Source organism: Gobius niger (assembly GCF_951799975.1).
Source record: "Gobius niger genome assembly, chromosome: 7".
In the NCBI taxonomy this organism is placed as follows: domain Eukaryota; kingdom Metazoa; phylum Chordata; class Actinopteri; order Gobiiformes; family Gobiidae; genus Gobius; species Gobius niger.
In genome coordinates, this window is record NC_136858.1 from 25,200,673 (window position 1) to 25,215,870 (window position 15,198).

The 15,198-nt window shown below is 42.2% G+C and overlaps 1 protein-coding gene across 1 annotated transcript; it reads right to left on the reverse strand.

The window, feature by feature from the left end:
* Positions 1–459: 459 nt before the first annotated feature.
* Positions 460–13,890, reverse strand: ston1 (stonin 1). Its single transcript, XM_079559416.1, has 13 exons — positions 13,737–13,890; positions 8,090–10,009; positions 7,575–7,777; positions 7,431–7,492; positions 5,485–5,509; positions 4,256–4,357; positions 3,989–4,157; positions 3,502–3,554; positions 3,286–3,379; positions 2,722–3,209; positions 1,344–1,574; positions 789–878; positions 460–713 (listed from the first exon to the last, which is right to left on the reverse strand). The coding sequence occupies exons 2-13, from the start codon at positions 9,936–9,938 to the stop codon at positions 606–608; spliced, it is 3,474 nt and encodes a 1,157-aa protein (XP_079415542.1). The 5' UTR covers positions 9,939–10,009; positions 13,737–13,890; the 3' UTR covers positions 460–605.
* Between the last annotated feature and the right edge of the window lie 1,308 nt (positions 13,891–15,198).

A 15,198-nucleotide genomic window follows, 5' to 3' on the forward strand; every position in this document is an offset into this window, starting at 1 on the left:
GTCGGCAGTACCTACAATGTGAAGTTTTCACTGTCGTCAATGATCTTTCGAGTACTTTTTTATTATCATTTGTAATTTTGATGCTCTGTCTTTTGCTGCACTTGTAAATATTTAAGTAATAATGTATTCAGCAAAGTGTTGGCATCCATGTTGTATATAGTCCCTGTGTGTATAAACTCTTCTATCTGCCAACACCAACCAATGTGGTATTAAAGACCTTTCTTTAAACAACACTTTTTTGTTTATGAAGCTACACTATGGACAAGGCCGCACAAAAGACACAAAGAAGAGTTATGGTTTGTTAAACATGAAATATTTCGAGGTTAAATTATATATCTACAGTTGTGCGGAGACAAAACTGCCTTGACAAATTGAAAACATAATTTTCACTGTGTTTCAAACTTAGGTACATTTGTCCATAACACATATTCAGTATAAGGTAACCAAGATGAACTGGGTTTCAAACAGAAAAGTGTGCCACTTGGGGCTAGACAAATGAATCACTAAATCGCCTATACCTAGGGACATCTCACCTTTTAAATCAGCGCTTTCACTAAATGGACACATCCATCTGATCTGGTCAATAGCCAAAAGACCAAAGCTCATTACCACTCAGCCTCCCCGACCGCCTTTGAAAACACATAGTCCCTGCCTCCATAAGTCATCACGCCATCCTTCAAATGAAACTTCCAGCGATTTTTACTGCGATGGATCTGCAAAAAGCAAATTGAATATTCAGGATGTATGTTCAGACCTGGGTTACATAGAGGTGTAAATCAAATACTTACTTTGTCATACTGGCAAACAATGACATTATCTGTGTCGAAGAGGTCTGGGATGTCCTGCTCAATCACGTCATCGCCTGAATTTAAGGGATCCTATAAAATATGAGAAAGCATATTAAGTTTACTGTAATTAATGTAGAAGAGCTTGGTCAATAAATACTGAAGGTTAAGTTCCTATTCTAGAAATGTGATTCAAAATCGCAGATGGCACAGGCCGATTTACATTAACGTAATGGGAATAAAGCACTGTTGAAAAATTGCCTGCCTGCAAAATCCTGCAGATGGGGCTTAAAACATTTTGTGTTGGATCATTTGAAATTATGTCTCTGTAAGAATTAAATAGTATCAATAAAATACAGAGGGCTTGTAAAGACTTTCACTGGGGCTCCTCCTGCTGGCAGCTGTAAGGCCTGAAAACACACTTTTGAGTGCACAACGGCTTAGAACCAGTATAATGTTGGATTATGGGCTTTAAAAAGGAGGTAAGTCTTTAACAAGAGAACAATGTTATAACGTCAATATCTGGCTGTATTCACGCCAGCCCTCTCACAGTCTTACCTCATCCTCTACATGAGCGAGTTCATCCTCTGCCGCCTCGCTGTCGCTGCTGGAGGAGAAGCTGTTTCCGTCACTGCTCCTGTCTCCTTCCTGCAGAGCCTTCATCGCCTCTGCGTTGATTATTCCTAAAAAGTCAGTCTCCTCAAGCGCAGTCACATCGTCATCCTCCGAGTTGTCAGCAGCACCATCCAACTGAACGATCTCCGAGAGGGCACTGTAGTCGAGGTCCAGCTGAACACAAAGGAGAAGAATAAACGTTCAGTTAAGTAAAAGGCATATTTAGGAAAACTATGATTAACAGTATTATGGAAAGAGCAAACAAAAATACCCATAAAGACACTTCTGGACCCTACACACTTCCAAAACTCTCAGCAACAAATCATCAATTTCCTCTTATGCCCATCCCTTTGAGCTCTCATAATATCATCACTCCACTTTCAACATCCCTCCAAATAAAGGGTAATAGTACTGACAGACGCAAAGACAGTCAGCCATACAATAATATTTGTCATTATACAACAACTGTACAACAAAATGTGTCCAGTTCCCAGGGCCTTTCTCCAGATGTGAAGCCAGGCTGATGGTCAGACTCATCTGGCTGGAGGATTCCCCTATTGCACAGGTTTTTAATGGTAGGGGAAACCTGAGCACCAGGGGGAAACCTACGCAGACACGGGGAGAACATGTGAAGCACAAGCGCTAACCGCTGCGCTACCGTGCCGCCCTATAACTAGTGAGGCTTAGACAATACACTTTTGTCACAATCAGATACATATCACGATACTCAGGGGCCAAACCAAAACGTATTGCGATATATTAACCAATCATGATAAGTATATGTTACCTTAAAATGTGTAAAAAGAAAATAGTTATTTGTCCAAAGTTTATAAACCAAATACCATTTGACATTTATTGCAGTGTTAAGATTGAAAAGTGCATTGACACAAAATGTAACAAAGTCGTGTGTAACTTGGAAAACAAAGGAGTGCATGATAAAAGCCTCCAAACATAAGTATTAAAAGTATTGTGATACTTGATGAAGTTTCGATACTTGGTATTGCAACCCTAATAATTGGGGCTTCACAACTTTAGCCGAATGACTGTTATTGCGATAATATACTGTACATATACAGGCAATATAAGGCATTGCCATGAGCTCTTCCATCTGACTGAGATTTACACAGTTTTGCCTACACAGCCTGAAACACAAACAAATAAATGGCAACTTAAAAAATTTGCAAATGCTCCGTTTTAGTCATGTTTTTCACAAATTAGCTTGACCTTGTGTTGGTCCTGATTTAGTAGAGCGTGATGAACTAACACAAAAACACAGGTCATTAGGTTCTACTGTTTGGAAATGTGCTAGTGATTAATTTACCCCCAGAACGTCCTCCACTTTGGTCGGATCCAGGTTCTTGGCCTTCTCTCGCTCCTTCTCAATCACTTCTTTGAGGATGTCGTCGATGTCAGAGGTGGTCGCACTCATCTGGAAGTCTATCAAGTGACTGGGCGAGGCGTTCATGCTCAGATTCACCGGCTGGTCACTGTCGTCACTTTCGACCTCTGGCTCTGGAGAAGGGGATTCTGGGATATCGTCTGCATCCACATCTATGACCTCGGGGACTTGGGGTGGCGGAGCTGGAGTGGGCCCTTGAACTGGTACTGGGTTGGTTTTGGTTTGGGATGCCAGGGCAACTGTGGTGGGATTTGATAGTGTAGATGGCGCCACCTCATGGGCAGGAGCGGTAGTGACTCGGACTTGAACTGGTTGGGGTTGTGGGACTTTTGGAGTGGGACAAGGTAAAGGCTGCTGTCCCGCTGGAGCCTGGGTGACAACCACTGGGACATTGACTTTATACAGTTGACCTAAAAGAGAAATGATGAGTTAATATTATTTAGAAAAATTTAGCCATAGTAACAACTGAACGGCTTGTTTTTTTACCAGAAGCGGTTTGCAGTGTGACTCCGGCTGGTATCTGAACTGGATAAGTCAGGCCGGCAGGGAGGGAGAAGGTAGCCACAGTCTCTGGGATGTTCTGCCATTTCACAGAGGGCAGAGTAACCAAGAAGTAAAAAGTTGTGACCCAAAAATTGCTCAAATAATGGAAAACAATGGCCTAGTGCAAATGCTTTGGATGTAACAGAGCATAAAATATACCTTCACTGCAGGATAGGATGGGGCTTTTGGGCCTGTAGGAATCATAACTGCAGCTACACATAAAAAAAAAAGCAAATACAGTCTGGTTAAAGAGTCATTAGATTGGTTATACACATGTTTTTTATTTCATTCATTCAAATTTATCCATGTTCTGTGTTCCCTTGTGACAAACCTACATGGACTAATGTTTTGCTTCATTCATGTACATTGGAGTATCTTCAGTCTGTGTCTTTCTCTGGGGCTTAAAACATTGGCCCCCACCTGCTAATAGTCGGCAATCAGCATTTGTTTTAACTTTTTTTTTTTTTTCTTTAAAATGCTTCATTTCCAATTGATTTCTAAACATTTAAGTTATAAAACATGAAATATCAACACATCTTTAACATTGGGAGTCTATGGTATAGCTACATTACTATTTCTTTATGGCTTTCCAGTGGTACAATTGTGCTAATATATTCGATCAATATTGTGCTACAGTGCTGCTTACCCAAAGCTCGAGGATCACTGTCTGTGAAAGAGACTCTCTTTTTACCAGGGATCTCTTGTTCGGGCTGGGTGTAGCTGGCCGGGAGCTGTAGGACGAAGTTGGATGAGTTGATGTTGTTTTTCCTGAAGTCCTCCATTGCCTTGGACTGCATCATCTTGGACTCCCAGAGCTGTAGAAACGGAGATGAAGCCTCCAGACCTGGTGATGTGTGTGGTGCGCTCCCAAATGGAGGCTGCCATAACGGCTGCTTAACGGTGAAAGACTTACATGCCTTAAATCATCCAAAACACGATCTTCAATGCCTTCGTCCAGGAACAGCTCCCTCATACTCTCGATCACATCATCAATGATGGACAGGTACAGTTTAGCCTGCAAGTGAAGAGCGCACTCAGAGCTACTCAAACCACATCTCAATATCTGACTGAGTAACTCTTATAGATAAAAACAAGTGAAATAAAGACTTTATGTTTTAAAAGATAAAAAGGACCCGATATAAAACAGCACATGTAGAGACATAGGGGAGAGCGGGATGGGCTGGGTCATGGGGAGGGTTGGGTCATGGTCACAGAGTGTGATGTCACTACAGTTTATGGATGCTAGATGGCAGCTGTCTGAAAAGTATAGTAAACCAGAGCAGAAAAACCTACATTTCAACTTTTGTAAACTTTCGGTTGTGTGTCAAGTGTGAGTCAGCTTTCACAGTGAAGAACTCTGTCATTTATCATCATTTCCAAGATAAATAGTAATAATCTGTAGACTATGTAGGCATCTTAATCATTGACTAAATGACATGTGTTTAGGTTGTTTTGGCTGGATGTGAAGCAGTCTAAAATGCACTGTCAAATACTGTGGGTTAGGGTTGGGTCACACAGAAGATGTTGGAAGCCCCAAGCCTTTCTTCCTTGGTAGCCTAGTATACATGTTTTGTTTAAGTACCCAACTCAACCAGACGAGGAAGACCTTGTTAGTACTTATTAAAGCAGAGACTGCTGGTCCATCTTCATCTGTAGGAGGTACTGACAGATCTGATCCATGTTTCCTGTAGATCTTATGTTTATCAAGTTCAGTAATTGCAAACACTGCAGTTTAGTGTTTTTTGTTTTAAAAACATAAGTTTCTACGTGAAGAACGACGGTCATGGGGTTAAAATGTGTATTTCTATGGGGACACGGCGATTCCCCTCACATCAGTCAACATGTTAAAGGCTACAAATACAATTTACGGTTACACATGCAATAAAAGAAAAGCTTTTTTGTTTTATTTCTTAAAGCCTGTGAGGTTATGTTGTGGCTAAAGGCCAATAACAGAGAAAATCGTTTTCAAATAACAGCTTTTATGTAAGCCATAAACATCTAAGAAAATGCACCATCAATGCGTATGCTCATGTTTGGAGGGTCCCGACCAACAGTCAGACTCAAAACAATGATCAGCTTGTGGGATAGTGTTTCCTAGATTCGCCTGATTTAGAAAATGTATTTTTCATAAAGTTTCCTTACCACTGGACCCGTGTTGGTCAACATGATTCAGAGTAAAATCCCAGCTCTCTCCTTCACGAAGCTCAGCCATCAGCTCCGCTCTGGCACAGGTGAGGGTGATTAGCGCAACAGCACCACCTGGAGGCGGAACTCAACCAACTGTGGCCAGAAAACCTTCCTACAGTCATCACCATGAGGGTCAAACGAGGACAGTCATGTCCAAGAAACAACTCAATTAATCAAGAGTGTATTTGCAAAAATAGATGAGCACTATTGAGAAAAATGAAATCATGTTTGCATTTTTCTCCTCGTGTCGTGTTTTTAATGCCCAGAGCTATTTATAAGGGCCATCATTCTCTGAAGTCACCAGTTCATCAAATCCACACAGCTGTAGTTTCACATGTGTCATCTGTAGAGTAGTTACAAAAAAAAAAAAATCAAACAAACTCTTTAAATATTATTCTTGGACCACAATTGCATTGACATTAAAAATGGATAGAGTTCAAATCATAAAGCACAAGTACCATGATTTGTCACTATTATAGAGAGCTACAAACAGAAAGAGATTATTCTTTGTCAGACAATCAGTCTCATGCAGGCATGTGATCAACGGCTGCTGCCCGAGGTCGCCCTATTGATGCCAAGTCATATGACACCTATCAATTGCAGCGACTGGTGATGCAGTGGCACCAGTATGGCATCACCCGCTTGGTTAATAATGATCAGGAAGTGACGTTAGTTGACAACAAATGACCAGAAAGCAAGGCTCGATTAAAGTTATTTTACTGTGATGTACATAATATCCGGCTTCAGCCAGGCACTGCATACGTTAAGTTCATCCCTTGAGTTCATCTTTTTCCACCATAAAGCTTTACCATTTTTATTTATTGCATCAGGTACAAAAGGCAAAACAGAGATAAAGATTTTTTATTTATTTAAATAAACTTTACAGTTTTCCAGAGTAAAAACAATGTTCTAAAGCCAAGCCTGAAAGATATGCAGCACAAGTAATGAGTTTTGTTTGAAAAATTAAATACTGAGTTTCTGATCATGTGAGTATCAAGTGTTCACAGTCCTACTGCAAACAGCAGGTGAGAATAATACTGTAAATCATTGTAGACGTAACCGAATTATACTGTGTCTCATTGGTTGATTGTTGCAAGAACAAATCACCGCAGCTAGCCAAGTTGCATTAAGGCCACGTGAGTTTTGATTTCGTATTTGGTTGGTGAGCTAGTGCTAACTGGTTGAATATGAAGTATGACTTTACAATAAAACTTTGGACCGACAAATGCACATTCTTTCTTTATTAACTACAAATTTTACTCATTTGTTCTCCGGCCTTGAATGCTTGGAACAGTCAATACAAATTGCCTAACACAGCTAACATACAGTAACTGAACTTATTCCATTAAATGCTTTTAAGTTCAGATTGAAAGTACTTGAGATGATGTCTTTAAATTCTAACTGTTTTTCATAATATGTATGGTATTCTATTTGAAATTGTGACTGTATCTTTTGCTGCCTCTTGGTCAGGACTCCCTTGAAAAGAGGTTTAATCTCAATAGGAGTTTCCTTTTCAAATAAAGGTAAAAAGAATACAAATAATAATTACTCATTACTTCAGCTGTTTATCTCAGAGCATGTTCTCCACACCCCTCTTAAGGCTGCCAGTCAATCTGCAGTGCAGACAAATGCAAGCTTATACACAGTACCATATACTGTACTCTTACAGTCATTACACTATGAATGTAAAGTGCTAGGCAAAAGGAACAAGTTGAACTGCTTGTTAGGTCTAGACTAATTCAGTCCTGGTTTAGTTAAGACACACTCACACCCCCAACACTAGCAGGCTATGAATAGTTATGATGAATTATCCGATGTAAGCAGCAAGTCCCTCATCACCTCCTTTTGTTCTTCCTTTTCGAGTAAAAATCCAAGGGGAACAGAGCTTCTTTAATCATCACTGTGTCGTGCAGCCAGCCTGCTTCTCTGACTCAGTTTCAATCCACTTCTTCTCCACCTCCACCTTGACAGAAACAATAAGACTTTATTTAGAAACATGACTCTGTTCCAACTCAGACTGGTGACATTTCAGACAATGATCGTACTTGAACGTGGTAGCGTGTCCAGCTGGTGATGTGTTTCTGTGGTTGGATGTCGTTGGCTGTGCCCAGCGATTTGACCCTGGTTTGTGACACGACGGCCCCCATAATTTCACATTCCATCGAGACAAAAGGGTACCAGTCATTAGGGATCTCCTGATCAGACCCCAGCTCCAGCTTACAGGAGAATGAATGGGGATGGTCCACGGCTGCAGACAGAGCAGAAAGGCTGATTGTTGAGGGACTGAGGGAGAGCATGCATTCACCATTCAGTCTCTCGACACAAAACTAACATATATTGCATTATTAACATCTAGAATATCTATGTTACAGGAGGAATAATGTCTTCATCCAGACACAATCCTTGTTTAATTCATATTCATAAACATCAGATGCAGTTTTGAAATCTACTCAGGCTTACAAACTAAATGGCATTCCATTATAATAAGTGGAGTTTGTTTCCAGTGCATGAAAGACAGTAAATATTACAGTTTTGTCCAGAATGTAGTGTACTTTATTACCTGTATTTTTAGCAGGAAGTCTGTCGATCCTCCAGACAATTGCGGAGTACACGTTCTCGTATTTGACAGTGCCGATAGACACCTGCATTACTGGCTGAGAGTTGGCCGTCCCAGCGGTTCCTAAACAGGCATTTCTGTTCATGCGTGCCTTTAGGGACCTTTGGCGCAGTAACGCCACAGTCTGTGTGACTTTGACCCAATCTCCAGGCACAGGCACCCGGATGACCACGTTCTCACACAGAGGAAACGAGTCACACACGCCCATCCCCGAGGTGAGGAACGCTGGGGACATGTTTAAAAAGGCCTGCAGCTCCACATAGGCCCCCTGCACTGTCACCACTGCTTTCACTGAGAAGGGCACTTCAGTGCAGCCCAAAGTCATGGTCTTAAAGCGCATCAGCTCCACCCTGCACGCATCCGGAGGGGTAAACTTAATTAGCCGGGACATGTGAAATTCTGTCTCATTCACACATTTATGAAAATGACAGTCAGCAATCTCCATCCAGAGTTCACTGCCCTCCTCCGACTCATAGCTGGGGTTACACTGCTGTAGAATCAGGTCATTCAGGGCCAAAAAACATTCTGAAAAACCATTCAAAAATGCGAGGCAGTGGATTTGGGTAAAAGCTGCCCTCTCCATGACTTCCCCAGACTTGTCCAACTGTATCCAAATGTGATCTGTAATCTGCAGGGACAGCTCCTGCTCCTCGCCGTGCCGCCGTGGCTGATGGGGGATACTCATCTGAAATATTTCTTCTTCCATGGAAACCACGAGGTCCTGCATGTCCTCATGTGATGTGGAGCCAAACTTGAGCAGCTGCTCCACCTCGGCCTCACGGCTGGCCTCCTGTTTTGGGTGGAAGCGTTTCTTCTCCGAGTATGAAAAATGCTCCACCTTCACAGTCAGGACTTTGCGCGGTTCTCCATAGCTTTCTAATTTCAGTTCAGAAAGCCGGCACTGTGGGAGGAGCTGGAACTCTTTAAAGGGTTTCTCAAGTCCTTTTTCATAGTACATCTGCAACACGCCCCCAGGCAGAAGGCGCAGATAGATGGGCCCCCACTGCCGCGAGGACATGCGGTTCTTCTTTTCTGGGATCCTGAGCATTACAGACCAACCATCTCTCCTCTGGCTCCGAAACAGGCCCCGAGGGACAAACTGAGACAAGCCTTCCCTTACAACTTCATCTCTGCAGCTTAGCCGCCTCTCTCCATCTCCTCTCTCCTCCTCTTGATCTGCCTTTGCCTTCAGGCCTTCCAGTTTATGGCAAACATAGGAGAGGGAGTTTTGGAGGTGGTCCCGTGGGGGTTCGCTGCCATCTTTGGTCCGGATAAAAAAGCGCGGTAGTGCGTTGTCTGTGTCTGAGTCTGAGGAGGAGCTGTCCACATCTGCGCTGTTTCGGGACGCGTGCCAGAAGGGGTTATAGTGTCCTGAGTTTGCCTGGAAAGAGGGGAAGGGGTTTGGTCCATCCAAACTTTGGTTTAGAGCCTCGGAGCCGGGGGAGGAAACCGAGGGTGCAGACGTGCTGGGGGAAAATAAGCCCCTGCTTTCCCAGGAGCTGGAGTGGAACGGGGAAGCGCTGCTCGGGAGCCCGCTCACTGGAGTGCAAAAAGGAGTGATACATGGTGCAAAGGAGCCGCTGCTGAAGCTGGACTGACTCTGAGGGGACTCCAGTGAACTATTAAAGCTCCAGGAAGTGTCTTTGATGGAAGGAAGCCTTAATTTGAGCCCGTTGGGACGCGGCACTGATGCTTTGATAAGGCCCGGTGTCTGCAAGGGCTTCTGAGGTGAGGCGAACGGCGCGCTGTCATCTTCAAACGTCACCCAGTTTGAGTGGTTTGTTGAGCACATGGCTGGGGGTTCGGTTTACGCTGCAAAAAGCGGACCCGTTGGAGCAATGTAGTGTCCTTCAGTCTTCTACACTGCAGGAAGAAAAGAAAAACAACACGTGAATATGGGTCTATCTTAACTACTCTATTCAACAGTTTAAAGTGTATTCATGCCATGCTCTTAAAAGACATAAATTAAACATGAAGGTTCAATTTTAATGCACGGCCCTGACCCTGAAACCCTCAGGCAGCGTTGAGAGTGTTAACATCATAATTTAACAAAGTCCAGTTTTTAGATAGCTTTAATCAGGCACAAACTTGCTTAACGTTGTATGGGGGTGTAAAAATGTTCTATTTTTTATTATTTTTTATTAGTAAGTGAAAAGGCCTCATAATCATTTTTGTGTGTTAACAATATAGAATCAATACAAGATCATAGGCACTGCTGTACTAGAGGGTGTACATGAAAAACAGGCAGGAGTCTGGATGCTTTAAGCAGGAGAGGTTTCTCTTTATCAGTGAAGGACCGAGCAACATGATCTCAAGACATTGTGCTAGTCTGATAATCCAAGTTTGGCAATGCACACAAGGAGGGATAAGTAACCTCCGCTGTGCGTCATACTGATAAGCAAGCCAATGTGTATGGTGCCTGAGAGCCAAGGTTTCGGCTATACAAGAGGCGTTACCCAGTTAAATAGATACTGATTGGCCCTAAGGGTATAGCAGATAAGTAGACCCTCTTCACTGTGACTGCAACTGTAACAAAACCCAGAATGAAACCAGCAGTTGGATTTGTACCAGTGCAATGTTAGTCAATACCAACAACAATACAAAAGTAATATGACAATACGATTCCCATGATTGTAATTTATCGTTATTGAGACACAACCATACAGAACCAGTATCACGCGATGTGCTGCAATACAGCTTTGGTTGTCTTTCCACTAAAACTAAAAGGTTATGGTAGTTTTTTCTATTATAGCTATGAAAATCTAACAAAAAAATGGTCAAGAATTAAATAGAAATAAATAATAGGAAGCTGGGTGGCTAGTTCCTCAATTAAAAAAACCCTGGTCTGATTCCTGGACCGGACAAGATTTCTTCTGGTTGGTCCAAGGCCTATAGATTTACTTTAGATGGTGGTAAAAATCCAAAGCATTTCAGCAAAACCACCAGCATGCTGTTTAGCTTGGTATGAGTGAAGTGGTTGTAAGCTTTACACAATCTTGCCATTAATTTCCCCAGCTAGTCAATCACAGGCTGTCTTTGAAGTGCTGGCTGCAAACTCCAGGCTTCTGAACCGCATGGAAGCCACTCTTCAGCTTCATCTCACCATAAAAATCTTGGGAAAGAAAATATGAAAGGAAGCAAGCTTGCAATTACATCCGTCCCTCCTCTCTTCGAGATCACAGCCAAAGGAGCATCCAGTGGCAAGTTCCCCCTCAGCTATAAATAAACAGTAGCGAGGGCCCCACTGTATTGACACGTCCTCAGCAAGACAGGAGAACATCATTCTAATGAGTGTGTTTGTAATGGCACGCAGACTTCACAACTCAACACATTAGTTTCTTTCTGGCGTGAATCTCGTGGCAGATTATGTGTAGGCATGCAACAGGGGAGGAGGAGAACTCCACAGGGGACCAAGGCGAAACCCTCTCCGGGCTCATTGTGGTCCCCTCTCTTCCGGGGTTTCTCCGGCAAAAAAGAAAAGACTGTCAAATCTGCAGGGGACAAAAGCATGCATTCCACAAATTCCCCTGGGACAAGCGGCTTTCACACAGGAAATACCAGCTGACTCCATTTTTTTGATGAACTTTTGACAAATATTTAGCCAATGGAAATGCAAATGATTAACCCAAAAAAGGAAGTTTGTTTGAGCTGATCCAAATAGGCAAAACATAGGACACCCATAACAGCAGAGGTGCCCTATTTATTAACATCTATTTAACCCTGGTCTCACATTGGCGTCGCGCTGGTGGATAATTAGGCTGACTCAAAACTACACAGAAAGACCTCACCAGTTTCAGACACAGGACGTTCTTGCTGTGGTGTTGTTTGTTGAGGGCTGGCCCTGCGGATATTTGTCCAGAGATCCCAGCTAAAGCCTAAAAAGTTGCAGTGGTAGGCTCACGAGTCACGACACCATTCACCCATAAAGCCGGAAAGATCAATGAATGGATCAATGAACGGATCAAGCCAGCTCTACAGGGATTCAGAGGGGAGGTACTGCAGCCTTGTTTTAAATGTGTGCCCCCTTTGGGTTTGAGGCATGATGATAAACTGGGCTTTAAGTTTCCAAATATAACTCTGATTCACCCTCTGTCTAAAACATTTTCAAAACCGCAAGAAAGGAGGAAGTTTTGTGTCAATATGGGCTATAAAAGTCGATAACATAAGTGTTTTATTTTTTAATATATCGCGTTTCTAAAGTGCTAATGGCAGAGTTTTGCCACCTCACGTTCACTTAGGGTGACATTAGTGGTGATAAAAATGCTGAATAACAGAAAATGGACTGAACTTTAGCATCACATGCAGCTGCTTCCTGATAAAAAACCACCATGTGAAGTTCCTGTTTTCCCCAACCGTTTCCTGAAAAAAAGACAATTGTGAGGATCGTCTTATTGTCTCAGTTCAATGCAGCCCAACGCATTTGAAGCAGAAGTGGGCTGAACACTTGAAGGTCTATTCATGTTATCTGCACTGTATTAGAATAGATGGTGACTAAGCAGCTTTTCTGGAAACAAAGCAGTTTCCCCATGACAGGGCATCTCGGCAGAATGGCGCTGTAATGAAGATAAAACTCAGGCTTCACAGGAGGTTCAATATCAAGACGCCCTGATTATGAATAAGACAAATTAACTCATATAATTATACAGAAAATGATCCTTTAAGAGTAAATCATGATTCAGTAATAGGCTTTAATACCGTTGTCAATAGTAATATAACATTAAGTTGGCTATAGGAGTATAGTATATCACCAGCCCTGTAAATATCTCAACAAAACAGCACAATGCGATTCCCAAATAATGAACAGTGTGTGCTTCAATACCTGCAGGCAAGAGAAAAGTGAGAGAGAGAGCTTTTGCCTGTTAGTTGCTGTGGCTACACGAAACAAAAGTTCATCAAACAACCTGAAAGTCAAGGCTAGCCTACAACATTTCCCACTGAATGCACTAGTATTTCAGGAAACTACACCAACAAAAAGAAAAAGTAAAAAAAAATAACTGCCCATAATGGTGCCCAGAAAAAAGAAAGAAGCAAAAAACACACAATAAGAACCAAGGCATACGTCTACATAGTCAACAATAATGCTGCTATATAGAGGCACACAAGGCCTCTTTTTTTTTCTTCTTAATTCGAAAAAACAACAACAACACTGCTTTCACTGCAGACTTTGTGCGCTTCAGGGTCACTGCGCCGGTCAAGCTCACGAAAAGCCGGTGTAGATACCCAACTGGAGTTTTTCTCTCCCGCAGAAAGCCTCAAGAGCAGAAAGAAAACATCCACGCACGCTGCCATCATCCACGACAACAAACCCCCGGCCCGAGTCCCGAGCGCAGAGAGAGAGAGAGAGAGGCCCATATCGGTCGGTGTTGTTGTGTCTGCTGTGATTTAGCAAAAGTTGTCGCCCTGTGCGTAACTTTTTTCCCCCCCAGCTATGCGCCTTTTTACGCACGGGCCACAACAACAACAACAACAGACACGGAACAGGGGAAAGCAAACATTTAGGGAGCGAAGACAGACTCTGTTCAGCTTCCAATAAGGAACCCTGTAGCTGTGTCAAAAAACTGTCAACGTGGAAAGAAGGGAAACTACTTACACACCAGCGAACAGGCGCTAGTCGTCGGTTCAGGTCATGACTCCGTTTACGGGACACTTTGGAGCCGCGGCGTCGACCCGGTTTTCCCTCAAAATGGCAGAGTGTAAATCCTGGGAGTAAAACAGAGGAGCAGCGGTAGCTTCCCCTCCCGAGTTCAGACTGTCCTCCAGCGGGACAGGGCACGGGGGGGTGGGTGGGGGCGGTGGGATGAACCGTCCCAGAGCTGCGCGGCGTTCAGGGGCGTAGGAGAAATGGCTACGCAAACACACACACGAGTAGTTGTCCTATGTGTTTTACCCTCAATGAAACCAGTGTTTGGGAATGAGAGGTTGCAGGAAATGGGAAATAGTTTTGCCCCAAGAAGACGTATACGTTAATTATTATTCTAGGTAAACTATTAAACTACATACTTACATTCATATTTTGTGTGGAAAGTACTTCCTGCATGGCAATGATTGAATAAACAGTAGACTAGTATTACTTGAATGGGACACCTTTTTTTCTTTTTTTTTTTTTTTTAACAAATATTTGCTCAGCTTGACTTTCTTGGATTACTTGTGCAAAAATACAAATATACATGTTTTGTTTTTGTTTGTTTTTTTGCAGTAGCTGAAGATGAAAAAGTTAGGTTGAGTTGTTGTTATTTATTTATTTGTTTTTTGTAACCCCCACACTTTAACAGAGCGGGGGCGTTGAAGGCCTCACAAATTAAAAACAAAGCATATTTCCCTTGTAAAATAATGATGACCACACCAACTAGTTATTTCTTTGCTTCTCAAATGTCCAGTTACAGTGTTACCTAATTTCCCAGTGGTTTGGGTGTGTTACCAGACTGCCCTTTTAAATTACAGCTTTTCCAAATCCCCAGTTTCACAAACGCTGCAAAAAAAAAAAAAAAGAAAAAGAAGTGGAACAATGATGTTGCAGACAAACAGCAGTGATGATGATCAGGTTGCAATAATTACAAGATTGTATATGTTGAGTAAGCATTTTTTTATTTATTTTTTCTTCCAATATGTACCTGTATGTGCTTTCTCAGAGAGTACATTGTGAAAATACAAATACTAGAGACTGGGCAAATCTTTAGTTAAATGAAGATTTGCTGGCAGGTGTGCATGGGCGAAGATTTGGTTAACAATCTTTAGTGGACTTTGCCCTCGTGTCTGTACAAGCCACAGAGTTCCTGGTGCTATTTTGTGACTCACAGGCAAGTTACAGCAAGGTAGAAAAAAAAAAGCAACAAAAAAAAAGAATGGAAAAATACGCAAACCAAGTGCAAAATGTGTATGTTTTTTTTGTATAGATTCAATTTAATACGGGAAAATAAAAAAACATGTAAACACAGATGAAATGTCAGATTATTTGAAATTATATCACAAGTGTATTTACAGATCATTAACCCTTCTTGATCCATTTATTTTTTACATGATTATTATCAGAAAGTGGCGCTACAATGGGCTTC

What these genes read in the sequence shown, in the direction of transcription:
- ston1 (XM_079559416.1), bottom strand. Translation starts at nt 9,938, where the DNA reads ATGTGCTCAACAAACCACTCAAACTGGGTGACGTTTGAAGATGACAGC. An exon ending in GGACACGCTACCACGTTCAA is followed by an intron (nt 7,493 to 7,574) that starts GTACGATCATTG and finishes GTTTCTGTCAAG; the next exon opens with GTGGAGGTGGAGAAGAAGTG. An exon ending in AAGTGGAGGACGTTCTGGGG is followed by an intron (nt 1,575 to 2,721) that starts GTAAATTAATCA and finishes CTTTGTGTTCAG; the next exon opens with CTGGACCTCGACTACAGTGC.